The sequence below is a fragment of the Perca fluviatilis genome, chromosome 24, assembly GCF_010015445.1.
Source record: "Perca fluviatilis chromosome 24, GENO_Pfluv_1.0, whole genome shotgun sequence".
Lineage (NCBI taxonomy): Eukaryota > Metazoa > Chordata > Actinopteri > Perciformes > Percidae > Perca > Perca fluviatilis.
Window position 1 is genome coordinate 3578023 of NC_053135.1, and position 18962 is coordinate 3596984.

An 18962-nucleotide genomic window follows, 5' to 3' on the forward strand; every position below is an offset into this window, starting at 1 on the left:
TTATTTATCATTTTCAAAAACAATTTCCTAGGTAGAAAACAAATATGTTTGTGCTCACTGACTCAGCCATCTGAGGTTGAAGGATCAAATCCCACATTTGTCTTGACAGTTTTTCAACTTCTCTCCTCTGAAATTGAACAATAAATACAACGTCTAACCAGTGTACAGTATCAGATCAGATAGTTCAGTGTGATAGAATGCTGCTTAGAGGACACAAGGGTCTTGGGTTCAATCACCTTAATGGACCAGAGTTTATATCCTGCATTTAACAGAAAATGTCTTTCTTTGCTAAACTCAACAGTTCGTCTTAACTGCGCACTGTAACCGCTGGAGGTGGAGTCAGAGGTGGTGGCAGAGTTGAATAGGCATCAGCTTTTCACCCAGGAGACTCGGGTTCACGTCCTGCATGTCCCGGTAAGATGCGTGTATGGTTTGCACCAACTGGAATGTGTTGACCTTTTGATGTATACCCTCCTGTTTTTACCTCTTATGAGTTTCTCCTAATGTCAGCAATTGTTTTTTAAACCAGTGTACGCAAGCTTTTCGTGCGTACGCAACGTTTATACATGAGGCCCCAGGAGAACTGCCCTAACCGTAGCAGAGTTGGGATAGAGGGTCGTTAGGGCACGTAAGGGCAAAGCTGCAGGTGCAGGGTTCAATACCAGGTTAGATAAAGTAGGATAGATAGAGGTAGATGATATAGGACAGCTCATTTTCAGCACCATGGACAGCCCGCTCCATTTCGGTACCATGCACAGCTCTTTCAGCACAACAAACATCACCCTCCATTCCAGCACCATGGACAGCTCTTATAGCACCATGGACAGCACCCTCCATTCTAGCACCATGGGCAGCTATTTCAGCACCATGGACAGTACCCTCCATTCCAGCACCATGGACAGCTCTTTCAGAACCAGACAGCACCCCTCTGTTTTAGTGTCAATAATCCGTTTCAGTACCATGGACAGCTCTTTCAGAACCATGGACAGCACCCCTCTATTTTACTAACAATAATCCGTTTCAGCACCATGGACAGTTATTTCACCACCATGGACAGCATCCCTCTCTAGTAACAATAATCCGTTTCAGCACCATGGACAGCTCTTTTTGTCAACGGTCACAGCGATGCCTGGAAGGAGACGTTGGGGGCTTAAAACACCATAGAACGGACAGCCCCCTTCTGTTTTAGTAATAATGCTCTGTTTCAGCATCATGGACAGGCCCCCTCTGTTTCAGTAATAATAACAATAATAATAATAATAATAATAATAATAATAATAATAATAATAAATGTAAAATGATTACTTAAATATATAAGTAATAATGCCCTTTTTATACTATGACTTTTTTCAACATGCTATACTATGACTTTTTAATCACTTTTTTTGACATACGCCTACTATATTATGACTTTTTTCACTTTTTCCGACATAATATAGGTCACTTTTCTGACATACTATACCATGACCTTTTTTTGACATACTATACCATGACTTTTTATTCAACATTCCTTTTTCTGACATACTATACTATGACTTTTTTCACTTTTTTTTTTCGACATCCTATACTATGACTTTTTAGGACATACTATACCACAACTTTTTAATCACTTTTTTCGACATACTATACTATGACTTCACTTTTTTCAACACACAAAAAGTATTACTTAAATATATAAGTAATAATGCTCTTTTAATAATATGACTTTTTTTCAACATGCTATACTATGACTTGTTTCACTTTTTCCGACATAATATAGGTCCCTTTTCTGACATACGATACCATGACTTTTTTTCAACATTATATGCATATAATCCACACTCTTCTCTATTTTTTTTCCTTCAGATTCCTGAAACTCTAAACCTATAATGTGCACAACAAAAGATATATATATATATATATATATAAAACACAATAAAGGAAAGGAAAAAAGCCAAAAAGCATTATATGAGCACTTTAAGACACTTTCTACTTCTACTCCGTTACATTTGAGAGAGAAATATTGTACTTTTTACTCCACTATATTCATCTGTTACAGCTTTAGTTACTAGTTACTTTAGTTACTCCACTACATTCATCTGTTACAGCTTTAGTTACTAGTTACTTTACACATTAAGGTTTCTGCACAAAAACACATGTAGTTTATAAAATCTGATAAACTAGCCAACAATATAACGGCTACAAGTCCAGCTGAGATGATTAGACCATTAAACACACAGCTGGTTGGATCCTTTACTCTTTCTACAATGGGAGGATATTTTGCATACTTTACTAAGTACATAAGTACACAGCCATCATCTTTTGACCGTGTCTGCAAAACTTCACAAGTTTTACGACAATGTCTAAATGAAGTCCATGTTCTGTGTCTCCTCCTGCAGGAAAGTAGGCTACGCCATGCGGGATCTGGTGAACCGGCTGCCCGGCGGCAGTCCGACGTCGCTGTCGGACGAGACGGTGGTGTCGGTCTGCTGCACGCTGCACGAGGTCACCAGCCGTAACATGGCGAACGCCAAAGCTCTGGCCGACAGCGGAGGCATCGAGAAGCTGGTGGACATCAGTAAAGGACGGGGGAAAAGGTACGAAACGGCAAAGGAACGTCACGGGGAAATCTGTTCGCAGGGTTCATCAAGTCGTTCATCAAGTCTCTGCAAAACACGTCAGCTTTTACTTTTTTAGTAGCCTAGTCTGGCATTGCTGTGTCAACTAGCCAGACCTTCCTCCACAGCACTGCGAACCTTTAACTTTAATTCCATTTCATTTTTTTAAATTTTGCTGCACGATATGAGGGAAATATGCAAAATGTTGAATATCTTGATAACGATTACTTGCGATAAATAACCAGATATTAAAGCGTATTCAGTTCTGCTGCTTTCAGTATTCTGCTAAAATACAACAAACTGCTTGTTGAGTTTAAAGCAAATGAAAGGAAATCATTTCCAACTTTATTTTACTGAACAAATTGAACATTTTATTGAATATAAAAGGCAGCACTAAAAAAACAATGACATTACATTTTAAAGTGTATTTTTCTGCTATTTTCTCTCAACTAACACAGAAAATCTCTGAGTTTCTTGCGCGATGTGTTTATTGCACAAGTTGATATTGCGATATTTAAAAAAAACTTCAAAAAACAAGTAGAAAAGGATTTCCAATGACTTTTGAGTCATTTTCTCAGAACAAAAGGTACTTTAGTGGTATCTTACTGGCATTACAGTTTTGTGATGTGTGAAACGACTTCATGTGTTAACATGCCGTGCGTCTTGATTCGGCAGGTACTCGATGAAGGTTGTGAAGGCGGCAGCGCAGGTGTTGAACACGCTGTGGCAGTACAGAGAGCTGAGGAACTTCTACAAACAGGTCGGTACCAGCAGGAACGTCTAGAAAGCAAGATAAACCCTCTTTTTTGTTATAAGTGACTGATGGGAACAACAATCTTTGACATTGGTCCAGTATTAAGAGAGAGAGAGATCGCTGCAGTCGGCAGCCACAGACCGGACTGCAATGTAACTCTACAGACCTGGGGCAAATGTGCATCGTCAATTTGGTCCGCTAAAAGTGCTTGTTTTCTTGCTGACAGGCTCAGATGATTATTCTAAGTGTGTGACAACATTATGAAAAATATACCTACAGAGATAGACCTTTAAAACCTCTTTAAGACCTTTCTGTTTAACCAGAAACAGCTCTGAGGTCGCTAGCACTAAACCCACCATGTAAATAGGCTAATCAGTAGGCCTACTTTTAGCATGTATAGAGCCAACATATTTCCACATGTAAATCGGTAAACTATGTGTTTATTTCAACCAAAACTAGATTTGTGATGGTTGGAAAAGTGGAAAGACGACCCAAAATAACGCCTTTTCGTAGTTTTATTTTTTCTGTCGACAGTGTATTTTACGATGCTAAAATTACTGTTCATTTACATGGAGTCTGGTAGTTTAGTGAACGCAATTTGGCGGATGTTTTTTATGTTTAAAAAAAGGATCTTACTCTTTAACAGAAAGGTCAACGTCCTTAGAAATCCTTTCCATAATGTTGTCAGACACTTAGAATATTAATCTGAGCCTATGGACGTATATAGAAAGTGAGAAGAAATCGTCCTATTAACTTACATTGTAGCTTGTTTCTCTGACTGCCGACTGCAGCGATCTCTCTTAATACTGGACCAATGTCAAAGGTTGTTGTTCCCATCAGACACAAAAACAGGAAAATATAGGGTCCAGGTTGAACTAAAAAACGAAGTTACCCTTTAAAAACAACCATAGTAGTTGGTAGTTTTTGAGTCCCTGCACTAAAATGCATGTGTGATACACCCTTATGTGATAACACAATAACCAGCGCAGCGTTCAGGAGAATTTCAACTTCTATTGTTTAACAATATTACGTAGGGGGAAGCAAAGAAAGCAGAAGATGTCACCATTAAATGTCCCATGGCATGAAAATTTCACTTTATGAGGTTTTTTAACATTAATATGAGTTCCCCCCTTCCTGCCTATGGTCCCCCAGTGGCTAGAAATGGTGATAGGTGTAAACCGAGCCCTGGGTATCCTGCTCTGCCTTTGAGAAAATGAAAGCTCAGATGAGCCGTTTTGGAATCTGCTTGTTATGAGGTCATAACAAGCAAGGTTACCTCCCCTTTCTCTGCTTTGTCCGCCCAGAGAATTTGGCCAACCCATGAGAGGGAGACATCATGGCTTTCAAACAAGCAAAGTGGCAGTTGGTCAAGGCCACACCCCCACCCTCCACCTTGCCACTCCCACTCTCCTCCTCAATAGCTTCAGACACAGAAATGGCACATCCTAAGGAAAGCTCATTGTAGGACTGGCTCTAGTGGCTGTAGTTCTGCACCAAAGCTGAATTTCGGGAAAGAGACTTCAGATACAGCATTAGGGGACCACTAAGGTCTATATAAAAGCATCCAAAGAGCACCATGTCATGGGACCTTTAATCTATCCAAGGCGGAGGGTAAAAGTATTGTGTGGCAGGGAACAATTTTAAAATGACAACAGCTCTGGGAGCAAGAACACAAAGGGAGGCACTTATTCTCAATTAGTAAGGTCACTGACTCAGTTAATGTTTGTAAAAGAAGGGAGGGTAGACGTAGGGAAGAGGTTATTATTTTTAGAATGAGGATTGGTCACACGTTTCTGAACAGCACTTTATTTATTTTAGGAAAGCACCAGAGTGGTTTGTGGTCATGTCAGGAACCGGAGACAGTGCAACATGTTTTGATTTCTTGTAGAAATTATGACCGCCAAAGATCTACTCAGAGAATTGCAAGAAATTGGCTTGGAAGAAGTGTCTCTGAAAAATATTTTAGAAGTAGGATCAAGCGGGAGGGGAACACGTTGTTTTTTCAAATTTTTAATAGACACTGGGCTATATAACCGGATATAGTGCAGTAAGGTGCTAGTTCCTATGGCAGCAATGCAACTTACTGGATGTCGGCTGCCGTAAAATTCCAAAGAAGAAGAAGAAAGAAAGCGGAACCAAAGCGGTCTCACGGAAAGCCGTTCCACCCCTATTCAGCCCCATTGTACCGGATTTTGGTTGCAGTTCCACCAGAGTTCCACTGGGGTGATCCGTCCAGTGCAAAATGAATGGGACTCTATGGAGCTAGACGGCTAAATGTGTCTCTTTCGCCAGATTGCCGTTGAGAAACCTCAGATTTGATTGTAGTTTTTGCAAGTTCAACATGGGTTATAGGTCGAAAGTTGAATGAACGAGTACTTATGTCCTTTTGATTTCTTACAGGGTGAGTCGTTGTATAACACACTAGCATTCTGCTAATGAATGCTGATTGGTCAGTGAAGGAGTGATTACGATCGGAGATCCCGCTTGACGGCATCCGAAACAGAGCCTGAATATCAGAGTGAATATTTCGGTGTGGTCTTTAAAAAATTAGCAAACCTCTTTCTAGCACATGTATTAACAGGGAGAGCCTAACCTGTCAGCTGTGTTGTCGATGACGACATTGACATTTTAAAAGGCTTTTTAGAACATAAAAGCGTCTTTATAAAAATCTATCACACAGCAGTGTGTATTTTATTAGCCTCACCTTTCGAATGCAACATTCAAATTACTAGACAAAAAATTATATCCTGAGAAAAGTGGGTTTTGAGGGGTATATCTCCATAGAGCCCCATTCATTCTGCACTGGCCTGTGAGCGCCCCCTATATGGAACTCTGGTGGAACTGCAACCAGTTCAGAAGCCGGAAGTAACGAGGGAGTGGAACTTCTTCCTATATTAGAAATTCTTTGGCGGAACCGGCGCGGGGAGAAACCAACATCCTTATCACAGTCTGTCTCACAGTTGCCTCACGCTTGATTTTACAAGCTAAGACTTAAAAGGAAGAAAAGGAAGGGAAGGAGGGAAAAGAAAAGAAAAGGAAAAAGGAAAAAAAAAATGTATTTCTTTGCAATGTGAACCAGAGTTTCTCTGAAAGATGGAATTTTAATAAAGCTGATTGGATAATGTTTACAGTTTTAAGTGATAGGAATATGGGTCAGGTTGAGGTGATAGATGATGTGGATGAATTTGCAGAAAAAAAATATTAGTGTGGCTATGGTGGAAGCTGCAAGAGCTTCTATTGCCGAAGTCGAGGCCGGGAAGTACGAGGCGGAAATTGGTACCATGGTGGACAAGTGACTCGCCACGCGCAATAAACACTAGAAATAAAGTATTTAAAGAGTTTAAAAATAGTTTAAGCTTTCAAAAGTATATGCAATATAAAAGAGAGCAGGCTAAGGTGAGGAAAGTAATTAGGAAAGTAAAAAAGAATTACTGGATAAAGTATTGTAACACTATAGGAAGACAAACCTCCGTAAATGATTGTGGTAGGTTGTTATAAAAATGAGTGGGCGCGGCATTCTTGGAGTTATCCAGTCCTTAAGAATGGTGAGACTATGGCAGTGAAGGATGGAGATAAAGCAGCATTAATGGTCAAAGATATAGCTAATGTTCATAGTAGTTTTAACTTAACTGAAGATGAAAGACATAAAAGAGAGGCAACAAAAAGACAGTACCAATATCTTTTAGAAAATGTAGAGGATCGAGATGATAGCTTGAATGCAAGTTTTTTACTAGGTGAACTAAAGAAGGCGAGAAGGCGGTAAGGTAACAACTACGGGAAAAGATCGAATAAGTTATGCAATGTTGAAGCATCTCGGTAACGAAGCTCTTCATACTGTATTGGAGTTATTCAATAAGGTATGGGAACAAGGGAAAATTCCAAAGAGCTGGAAGATGGCTGTTATTATTCCAATTAGAAAGCCAGGGAAAGATCCTACTGTGGCTTCTAGCTATAGACCAATTGCTTTGTCATCCCACCTAGGTTAGATAATGGAGAGAATGATTGTGGAGAGACTGACTTTTTCTGTTGAGTCTCGAAATCTGATAACGTCGTTCCAAAGCGGCTTCAGGAAAGGAAGGTCAATTATGGATCCAGTTATTAAATTGGAGAGTGATATAAGAAAGGCCCAAGTGTGTAAAGAAGTAGTAGCTGCTATTTTTTTGATATGGAAAAAGCGTATGATATGCTTTGGAAGGATGGTGTGTTAATTAAAATTTGAAGGCTTGGAATAGACGGGAAAATGTATTGCTGGATTAAGGATTTTTTAAGCAATAGGCAAATTCAGGTGAGGATAAATAGTAGCTTCTCTGATTGTGTTTTTGTGGAAAATGGTGTACCCCAAGGAAGTGTTATCTCACCAATTTTGTTCTCTATTATGATAAATGATATATATGATACACTTGATTATGGTATAGGCAAATCATTGTTTGCAGATGACGGCGCTCTCTGGAAAAGGGGTAATGATTTTCAATTCATTGTTAAAAATTTGCAAAAAGCTATCAACTGTGTAGAAGAATGGGCTGGGAAATGGGGATTCAGGTTCTCTGTTGAGAAAACCAAGGTAGTGTTTTTCTCGTTTAAAAAAATTGAAGAAAGGTTTACGTTGCAATTGTATGGTAGAGATTTAGAAAGAGTAAAATGTGTGAGATTTTTAGGTATGCTTTTTGATTCTAAGCTTACCTGGCATAATCATATTGAAAAGGTAGTTAACAAGTGTAAAAAAATCATTAATATAATTAGGTGCTTGTGCAATAAGGAGTGGGGGAGCAGATATGACTTCAATGAAAAGATTATATGTGGGATTAATTAGATGTTGATTTCGGGTGTGGTTTATGGGTCTGCTGCAAAGTCTGAATTAAAAAGCTTGATGTTATTCAGGGTTCAGCCCTCCGGATATGTTCAGGAGCCATGAGAACCCCCTATATCAGCTTCAGGTTGAAGTAGGGGAAATGCCATTTGAGTTGAGACGACTGCAAATGTCACTGTCATATTTTGTTCATCTAAAAGGACATATGGAAGACCATCCAACTAAAAGTGTCCTCATTTCAACATGGGAGCAGGCAAAAGTAAAGAGAGAGACGTTTAGTGCAAGTATACATGAAAAGGTAAAGCAAGCGGCTGTAGAACATTTCTTAATTTGGTCCATCAGATCTATCCGCTGAAAACACTGATAAATGATCCGAAACTTTCGGATCATTTATCAGTGTTTTCAGCGGAGTTGATAGCCATTGTGATGGCATTGCAGTGGGTAGAGCAAAGTAAACCGATAAGAGTAGCTATATGCTCAGACTCGTTGTCAGCCTTAGAAAATTTTAAATCAGGTAACTCATGTGAAAGGTCTGATATTGTGTGTGAGATATTGATGTTGCTGTATAGTATTCAAAATGGGGGGACGCATGTAAAGTTTGTTTGGGTTCCGGCTCATGTAGGTATGGTTGGTAATGAGTTGGCAGACAAGTTTGCTAAACAGGCTTTGAAAGCGACAAATATATCTATTCAGTGTAAAATATCAAAATCAGAGGCTAAGTCAATGATTAAAAAACATGTTAAAAAGTTGTGGCAAGATAAATGGGACAGGGAAGATAAAGGGAGGGATTTTTACATTGTAAATCCTGAGGTTGGTCAGGGTCGTTTAGTATTAAGGTGTCGAAAAGAAGAGGGAATTTCTACAAGAATGAGACTAGGGCATACCAAACTAAACAAAACATTACAGTTAATAGGAAAACATAATACAGGAAATTGCGAGATTTGTAATGTGCCAGAGACAGTGGAACACGTCTTTATGATGTGTAGGAAATTTAATAGAGAAAGGGTTTTTATGAAAAGGAAAATAGAGGGCAGTGGGGAAAGTTTTATTCTTAGAGATCTTTTTGTCTAAGGGCTCCGATCATAGAGTAATAAAGTATATGCTTGCATTTTTAAAGAACACTGGACTCATTGACAGAATATAGGGTTATTTCTATACATTTTTATTTTTTATTTTATTTTATATTTTTTATTTATTTTTTGTAGCTTGCAGGCTACAGTATTCTCAAGGATGTGCCATAGTGATGATCATGCACAATTTATCTGGAGGGTGGCGGTAGTGCGCTAAGTTAGTCCGCATCCGCCGTTAAACAAGCAACTGAAGAAGAAGAAGAAGAAGAAGAAGAACCGAACCAACCGGAAGTGCGGGTATCGTTGCAACTGGTTGCACCACGGTGCCCACGTGACGGGAACCTCACTCTTCAATGAGCGCTCAGCAACCAGCTCTTCTTGGAGAGAGGAGCTGCGATTTCTCCTCTTGCAAGAGTCCAAGGTAAGCAGAACGTATCATCTCGTAAGGGACTTGTTGCTGCTGCTCATAACTGTGTTCCTTTTGTTCCTCACACTGATAATGAAGTCAAGTTTGGAAATGTCTGGTCTCGATGGCTTTAGAAACGTCATCATATCTAAGCTAACTCATCGAAGCAGAAGAAGCGAATATCCAAAATGTCAGTCTCCTTGCTAGGTCTACACAATGCTGTGATGTTAACCACGGAACTTCATCCGTCTCGGCTGTTGCATTGCGATAACAAATCCATTTGAGTCACGTAATCAACAGGCTATCTGCCCGTGTTAAGTAGGGAGGGATGGTTAGGCTACCAAATATAATGAACGCCCCTACGTTTTTTTTTTTGTTTTTTTTTGGCCCCAGGAAACAAAAAAGTGAGAGAACAGCAGTGAGAGAAACAAATGAAGGTGTTGAGAGAGTTGAGGAGCAGGAAGAGGAAGAGCTGGAGGAGTCTGGGGAGGTTGGTGAGAGAGCATGTGATGAAAGTGGGGGCTCTGACACAGAGAGGGAAATTCCAGAGGGTGAGGAGGAAGAAAGAGGAGGGTGAGGACAGGAGGAAGAAACCTACAGGGACAGAGAGAGGGGACAGCAAGTGGATCCATGTGGATCAAGTACTGCCCCATCAGGTTTGGGATGGAGAAGGTTCTTACTATTTGCAAAGCAGTGCAATTACAATGTAATGGTAGGCCTACTGTGTGTCCTTAAAATGGGGCCTTCTGCTGTAACTTCTTCTTTGTATGAATATGGCTTTGTTTCTTATTTTTTTTAAGTACATGCTTGCCCTACATTTTGAAATGCATGCAGATATACAGTACATGCATAAGTAAATACATGTTGTAGTTGTGCCCTATGTTTACTGTATATCTTTCTACAGATATCAGCAAGTCCAAGAATGATGTACCAGTACAGCCCAACTTGAATATATTCCCAACCATTTTGATGGGGGGCAGAAGACGGAGCTTCAGGCCAAACTGGTAATATCTTCATCCATGGCTTGAGTATTCTGTCATGATGGACTCTACATATTGCTGTGCATGTAGACATTTTAGCACACCAAATGCCCCAGACACTGTTTTTGTTTCAACACCTGGTTTTAGAAACTGAAAAAAGGCAACTATGAGAGATGCGGGGCTTTCAGTGCACGCAAAGTCTGAACGACACAAGTGTGCAATGATAGCATGGAGGGATGATCAAAGAGCTGTTAGAACTGACGCAACACTAGCACATCTCCTTGACAAAGAGCACATGGAACAAGTACAAGAAAATCGGTCATACATTAAAACTGTTGTTACTTACAGCTACACAAAACAGGGGCAGGGGCGCCGACTTCCACCCCAAACACGCCACGCAGCGGCCTGCCCCGCTCCGCCTCCTTTGTTGGCACCCCAAGCTCCCCAACAGCAAGGGCCAACCAGCGCGGAGGTAAAGCCTTTATTTTATTAGAGCTGCAGTGATCAATCGATTAGTTGTCAACTATCTTATTATTTTTTTATCGGTTTAAGCATAGGCTTAAATATCTAATAATATTTTCCTTTACATAATTAAAGACATTTGCACCATATATTGAGGCAGAAAAGGCACACATTTTTACCACAATCCAGGGTATGAAGTTTTTGATATTCCAAAAATTTCAATTAGGCTCAAAAGTGGATGACCCAAGACATGACAAGACATTTGAGGACGTCATTTTTCACTATTTTCTGACATTTTATAGACCAAACAACTAATCGAGAAAATAATCGACAGATTAATGGAAAATAATAATCATTAGTTTCAGCCCTAATTGCTAGATTAGAAAAGACTTAGAAAACTTTAATGTCCCCGAGAGGCCATTTGTTGTCCAGTACAGGCATATATGACATAATCCACAACACAAACATTGAACCAGACATCTCCAGCACTGTTTATCTAATACATAACCTACACACATCAATAATAGAAGACAGTAAAAAAGGAGTATGTTGCACTTCCCTAAAAAGGCCTAATGTCATAAATAAATGAAACCATGTGAAGTACTGTGCAGTAGTAGAACGTGTTTGTGCTCTCTTATAAAGGTTGTCAGATATGCCTAATTGACCATTCCTTTATTATTTTCTGCAGTTTCCAAAGAGCCTGTCCACCCTCAGTGTCCTTCGGGACAGCAGCTGGAGGGACGGCTGCTACTGATGGATGGATGGACTGGTGGACACCCCGCTGGCTCGGGTAACTCGCCACACCTCAACATAAAGCTTTTCCTTGGGGACGTTTTGAATGGGTTTGACCAAAAAGTAACTGTAACCTTAAATCTGCTTCAGTCCTGCATACAAGAGTTCTCCAAAAGGGCCACAAGTGAACTGACCTCTCATGTCATCCATTGAATTCTATGCAGAATTTTTTTCGGGGAAGGCGGGATGTCTTTTCTTTTTTTTTCTGGATTTGAGTGGATGCAGATCAGGTCTAATTTTACCGACAGCTTGATGCTCCTGAGTTTGGTCCGTGCCAAGGGGGGAGTTGTTCCCTGTTGCTCTTGTGCAATAAACCACTGGCTGTAGGGTACCAGTAGTACTAACCTGCTAAAGAGGCCTGCCACTTTTTATATAAATAAAGAGCCTCACAATACTGTATGTATTTATATATTAATTTTAAATTACATTTTTTTTAACTAATCAGGTGTTTTCCCTCTGGCAACAAGCGCCAAAGATGCTGCTAAAATGAATCCGTCCCTGTTGGTTTGGGCACATTTGGTCTCATTTTTACAAGGTCGACTGTATGTATGTGTGTGCAAAGCTTACTATTAAATGGCTATTTATATAAATATATATTGATGCAATATTATTGAATTTGAAATGTGAGCAAAAGGAAAAAGTGTGAATGTGTTTACAAACTAGTCTCACCATGGTGTCACTAAACTGTGCATATTAACACTTTGAAATAGTTTAAGGCCCTATAAGGGATCTGTTCTTGTTGCACTTTGTATAAATCTCTGAACTTACTGATGTTCTCATCTTCTGTTTACTAATGTTTGCACTTCCTTTTATTTGTGGGAAGATTTCAGTTCTACACGGCATAATGTAGCACTGTTTCTTTGTAATATTTGGCTTGTGTTTTTAAATGGCCGTCACTATGGCACATTTCACTAAATCCTGAGCCTTTTGTTCCTGTGATGAGCTGAATGAGTGAAACATTTTAATAAAACCCACTGAATCAAATATGACTTTTTTTCCTCAGTACTTTATGTTGAATTTAAACCTGCAACTTTTAACTAAATAGTAAACCAGTTTAAATATACACTGCCTTTGCTTTAAAATGCAATATAACCCTTTTCTTTGAATACAACCACACACTGGAGTTAGCATGCTCCAATCAGTATGCAACGAGCTATGATAATAATTCATAATAATTAATATTAACAGTCTATGGTGGTAATAGTAGCACAGACATGTTGCCGCCTAGTGGTAGAATTAGGGAACTCTAGACTCATAGCCCAAAAAGGTACAAGTTCACTTTGAACCCTATGATTTGTAATGAAAAATCTCAGCAGTTTGAACCTGAAATAAAATGTATACTAAGAACTTACATATTAAATATTTATTTGAAAAAAACTTGTACAACAGCCGGTGCATGTAACTCTTTGAGACCCAGCTCTCACACTTGTATGTAATTAGCATAAATAAGAATTCCTGTATGGAGGACCAAATTACGTTATAATCAATAAATACACTTTTAAATGCATGCTGGAAGATGACCAAATAAATAAAAGCAAACCTTAATTGAAAAAACACATGAATTGAATTCATACAGAAAATGCATTTATTAATTGATAAATAAAATAATACACCAAGAAAAAGGCTTGATTAAATACTGAAATATTCAAATGCATATATAAATGAAAACATACAAAAAAATACACAACTTCTGGTAATTATTCGGGACATACATGTCTTGCATTTAGATACATGCAAATAAAGAATAAAATAAATGTTATATAGACATAAGTGTATGTGCTGATGCAAATGCTGATTTTTAGAGTTTCAGATTTTATTTTTTAAAGCATTCATACATTCATCTTCCAATGAATAACTAACACTTTTATGCATGTATTCATTTTCAAATCCATGTGTTACTCATGTGTTTTCAGCATTCATTTCAGTATTGATGAAGTCATTTTTTGTCTTCCATATTTAAGAACTGTTTAACTTCTTTTATACACATCCAGCAAGTTGTAGCCACGTACCAGGATTGTAGCGGGTGACCACCAGCAGAATCTAATGTAATAATGATAGACAAGAAAGAAATAAGTCTGCAAATAATCACTCCCAACTGCAGCTGCACAAATGCATAAATAGAGTAATAGAGTAGTGGGTCAAGCCTGAAAAGTATTTGTGCTCCTAACTTGTACAGGTTGAGAGGACAACTAAAAGCATCCTGTGATTTTGATCAGTGATATTAACAGATGCTTGAGATGGGACCTTGAGTGTGTCCTAAATGTTGAGGTCAGTCAGAGGCTGGACGGTAAGTCCCTTCTTATATACTGTCTATGGGAAGTCCCACACAGCAGTCTCCTTCCTTCGGGTTAGGCAATAATCATCCGGAACTGTCCACTCGCCGTAGCCGGATACACAAACACACACACGGTTCCTGCATCCCGTTGCTAACTTACAGCTAGCTTATGCTAACGTCTGTACTCGTTGCTACTTTGGCTGTTTGGGGGCGAATAAACAAACGACCCCGCGGTCACATTCACCGGAATGATGCTAGGAGAAAAGTAGGCATCGCTGTGAGAAGGAATATGGCGTTTGGTATCGGTTTTGTTTGTGTTTCTGCAAATAGACGGTTGCAGGTGGACTGGTGTTTACATGGTCCGTGGGAGCTGGAAGTCCGCAGGTTGGTCTTTGCCATTGTATTCATGAACATTTCCACATTCCAGTGCTAATGCGAACTATACATATAACTATACATTACATAACCGTTGATTATTGTTTGTATGCTTTTGACTTTGACTGTCAGCTGTGTGGCGGCTGCAGTGCTTTTATTAGTCTCCTAGCTGCAGACCTGCAGCCTCAATGGATGTCATCTGGGAAGAAGAAGAGGAGCCTTGTAGAGACCAGCTGAAGGAACATCTTCTCTGAGCTGAAGCTCTGAGGTAGGACATGCTTTCTCTCCGGATTAACAGCTGCTGGCTGTAATGTTGACGGATTGAGTTGATTTGAAAGGGTCAGGTCACACAGAGTCCAGAATCTCAACAACATTGTCCACAGTAAGGATTCTAACATATATACCTGGAGGAACTGAGACACTGTTTGTGGAAATATCCTCAAACTAAATGTTAATGAGAAAAGACCTGATGGCTCACATGCTTGTGTTGTTAGGTCAGTGGTTAAGTGTTTGCTTTTGGTTAATTGGTGGTAAATATCAGTGCAGAACTGTTACCTTCTGTATGTTAGAGCCAGGCTGTGTTGGGTTGTTTCTGCTGAAGAAGTCTAATCAGTCTATGTAGTGATGGAGCAGAGTGTAAACTGCTGTCCTCCCTGTGTTCCATCTTCTAAAACCCGCTGGTCGGGTGGCTGCCTCGGTGTTGAGAAGGTTGGAGTTTGAAGCCCTCGGCAGGTCTGCTGGCTTTGGAAGGAGTAAACACACAAAGCAGTGTGTGAAATGTTTGAGAGAACGTGTGCTGAAGCTGAATGTTGTGTCAGCTCATGACACCGACGGCAGCGTTAGTTTGAGAGTTGTCGGTAAGCTGTCAGAGAGGCCGTGTGAGTGTGCTAGGCTTGGTGGTGTAGTGCTGTTGTTGGTTCTCATCGATCTCTGACAACGTTTAGCCGGCTCCATCTTCTCCACTCAGATGGGTTTAGAGTTTGACGTTTTGTAGACAAAACACCGAAAATAATGCAGCCGAGTGTGAAAGTAGATTTATGTTCTTTCTGGTACTTGTAACCCCAACCTTCATCGCTTAATATTGTTCTCCTCCCGCCCTCAGCTTCACGCATCCCTGAACACACACGTTGCATTTTTTTTGTGTAAGTTCCACAGAATGGTTAGTGAAGGTTGACAGATCTTTTAAACCCACACCACTTTGCTGGTTATTTGTCAGCCAACCACAAAACAGTTTGGAATTGACCGGTGCAGATGACATCATTTGTGTGGTTTGGTCATCAAAACATTAAATACTGGATCATTAAATCAAACGCACCCTTCCAAGCGCTGTGTGTGTTCAGTAAGTAAAGAAGAGCGGTCGCCCACCATTATTACGCCAGAGTTCCAGAAGTAGCGTAGCTTGTTGGACCTGCCGTCCGTGGTGTAGGAATAAACCGAAGATCAGGAAACATCACAACTTATTTAGTCTGTCATTTTATTTGGGAGATTTTTGCCATAAACGACCCACAGCACTGAATATCAGGCAGTCAGCTGTAGGAGAAGTAGACGTTAACCAGCAGCAACTAAACAGCTTTGGACAGGCGGTTCCTCCAGCATGGATTAAAAACCCACAGGTCAACCACTGACCCTGGAACGATTTAGAAGCAGTTGATAAGAAAACTACCTGTTGTTTATGTCAGCAGATGTCTTTTCTTGTTGGAAGTGTGACGGTGACGGGTTGTTGTATGTGGGTTTTGGCAGGCGGCTGCTGTTCCCACTTCCTGCGTACCGGGACTGAATCGTTTAGCGGTACGGGGTATCGGGGCCCTTTCCCCCCCGGTTGCAGCCCTAATATTAATATGTATCACAGCTTTCGTTTGTTCCGGTCTTTGTGTCAGCTGGATTGACCTTAGGGTGCAGCTCAGACACTAAATGATGTTAACAAGACAGGGCCCGTCCTCTGCTTGGGAGCTACAGTTCTCAGCACTAGTAGCTCTACCTTGTGTCTCGGTGTCTTTTATTCCTCCTTAAGGAAAAGAAATGGACCCAGATGTATTGAAGCAGAACAATCCAATAAACTCTTCTTTCTCTTGTTTTCTCCCCAGATGAGTGCAGAGTTTCCGGACCACAACGGAGAAGTTCCTTCACTCCATTCATGCCTTCTTCTCTCCGTACTCACTGTATACTCATAGTATTGTATGTCATGAAATAATTTAAAGTAAAGTAAGTAATAGTACGTATAATGTCAAAAAAAGCTCAGAAAAGTCATACATAATGTCAAAAAGTGTTATTACATAGTTATTACATTGTTATAACATGTATTAATGACAAAAATCTATCAAAAAGTGTTATTACATAGTTATTACATTGTTATAACATGTATTAATGACCAAAACATCTATCAAAAAGTGTTATTACACAGTTGTACACAGTACATGCCATAAAAGTGGGCGTAAATTATTTTTTCGTCCATGAAAAAAAAATTCAAAAAAAATTCTAATTTTTTTTTTTCTTAAATGAGGATGTTCTCTTCCTTTGTCGGAGTTGTCCTATTCGGGTCTCTCCCTTGCTCTGAGGTGTCCTACTCTGGTCTCTCCCTTTCTCTGATTTGTCCTACTCTGGTCTCTCCCTTTCTCTGAGGTGTTCTACTTTGGTCTCTCCCTTTGTCTGAGTTGTCCTACTCTTGTCTCTTCCTTTGTCTGAGGTGTCCTACTCTTGTCTCTCCCTTTGTCTGAGGTGTCCTACTCTTGTCTCTCCCTTTGTCTGAGGTGTCCTACTCTTGTCTCTCCCTTGTCTCTTCCTTTGTCTGAGGTGTCCTACTCTTGTCTCTCCCTTTGTCTGAGGTGTCCTACTCTTGTCTCTTCCTTTGTCTGAGGTGTCCTACTCTGGTCTCTTCCTTTGTCTGAGGTGTCCTACTCTGGTCTCTCCCTTTCTCTGAGGTGTCCTACTCTGGTCTCTCCCTTTCTCTGAGGTGTCCTACTCTGGTTTCTCCCTTGCTCTGAGGTGTCCTACTCTGGTCTCTCCCTTTCTCTGAGTTTTCCTACTCTGGTCTCTGCCTGTCCTTGTGTTAATACTCTCCTACTCTCTTCTTGCCTGCACTTCCTTTCCTAGCCTCTCTTTCCTATCTGGGGGGCCTATCTAAGTGCACATACGCTGATACAGAGCTGGTCTTGAACCCGTCACTGGCCTTTAGTGGCGAGGACAAACCAGCGCCACCAGCCGCGTACACATGCAACTGTTCTCCGGGTGTATTTGTCTTTGTCATGCTGTGTGTAAAGCTCAAAATAAATTGACTGTTCTTGTGTTGGAACCCATAACCTTTGTGTCTCTTAACCAGCGTTCCATCACACTGAGCTATCAGATCTGATCACTAAGCTTATGGTTAGTTGTGTATTTGTCTTTGTCATTCTGGGTGTAAAGCGCCAAAATAAATAGTTAATTCCTGTATTGGAACCCATAACCTTTGTGTTTTCCAACCAGCATCTTATCACACTGAGCTATCTAGAACTGTCAACAAGTGGCATCGTGTTTAGTTTGTGTATTCTTCATTTTGGGTGTTGGACCTTAAAATTGAGTTTGCCATAAAGGAGTTGAACCCACAACCTTCGAACATATCAAGTGGTTATTATCAAGCTAAGCTATCTATGATACTGGGAACTTTTTGGGTTGGAGGTTGTATTTAACGTTCACATCACTGAGAGGCGTGAGAATAAAAAAATCTTCTGACTGAACTGGGATTCGATCCCTCAACCTCACCGTGTCAGACCGCCTTATCCTGGTGAGCTATTCCTCAGGCTGGAAATTTTTTTTCCGTTCTGTTATTTGTTCTTCACACTACCGGGGACAATCCTTGGACATCTTTAAACAGAAGGGGCGTCTGATCTGATGCTAGATCAGATCCACTAGCGTGTCCATGTCAAAGGACGTGCCTGGTGGCCTGCCTTATATTGCCTCTGATTACCTTGTCACGCAGTGGTTGTGAGGTCCTTTCTTACCAGCCAAACAAGGCCTTTTCACTGGTAAAAAAACTTTGCCTCCACAGGATGGTTTCTTCAATACTTTATTTCAAATCCCACTGGTCCCTTCTGCACAGCAATACAAAAAAACATGACTAAAAAAGACTAAAAAACACAACTCTCTTGGAACAGGTCACAGCCCCGACTTGTCTTTCTTGGTCCTCCTGTTTGTCTACCCACACACCTGTTTCCCGTCCACCTTTAACAACCACATCGTTAGATCCTGTGGCCAATCATGAGCTGTGGGGGGCAGTCACAGCTGCTCCCAGTCTAGGGTTAGATGCTAGATCAGATGCACTAGACGTGCCCATGTCAAAGGACGTGCCTGGTGGCCTGTCTTATATTGCCTCTGATTGGCTTGCCCTGTTATCCTTACCCTAAACCTCAGCACGTCAACACGTCTAGTGGATGTGATCTAGCATTTACCGGGAGGCATCAGCCTGTCTTGC

The 18962-nt window shown here is 40.4% G+C and overlaps 1 protein-coding gene and 2 long non-coding RNA genes across 4 annotated transcripts; all 3 read left to right on the plus strand.

Moving 5' to 3' along the window:
• Nucleotides 1-723: 723 nt before the first annotated feature.
• Nucleotides 724-3381, plus strand: LOC120554784 (plakophilin-4-like). The gene is made up of 3 exons (XM_039793810.1): nucleotides 724-938; nucleotides 2379-2576; nucleotides 3273-3381. Exons 1-3 carry the CDS (start codon nucleotides 724-726, stop codon nucleotides 3379-3381), a joined length of 522 nt encoding a protein of 173 aa, XP_039649744.1.
• Nucleotides 3382-9540: 6159 nt separating this feature from the next.
• On the plus strand, nucleotides 9541-12852 carry LOC120554435. The gene is made up of 3 exons (XR_005638443.1): nucleotides 9541-9649; nucleotides 10539-10638; nucleotides 11765-12852. It is a non-coding gene; the product is annotated as an uncharacterized LOC120554435 (long non-coding RNA).
• A 1478-nt stretch (nucleotides 12853-14330) lies between these two features.
• Nucleotides 14331-17679, plus strand: LOC120554436. 2 transcript variants are annotated; one of them, XR_005638444.1, is made up of 4 exons: nucleotides 14331-14527; nucleotides 14651-14786; nucleotides 16603-17265; nucleotides 17309-17679. It is a non-coding gene; the product is annotated as an uncharacterized LOC120554436 (long non-coding RNA). The 2 variants fall into 2 exon arrangements; XR_005638445.1 differs by having other exon boundaries at nucleotides 16603-17233.
• Nucleotides 17680-18962: the final 1283 nt, after the last annotated feature.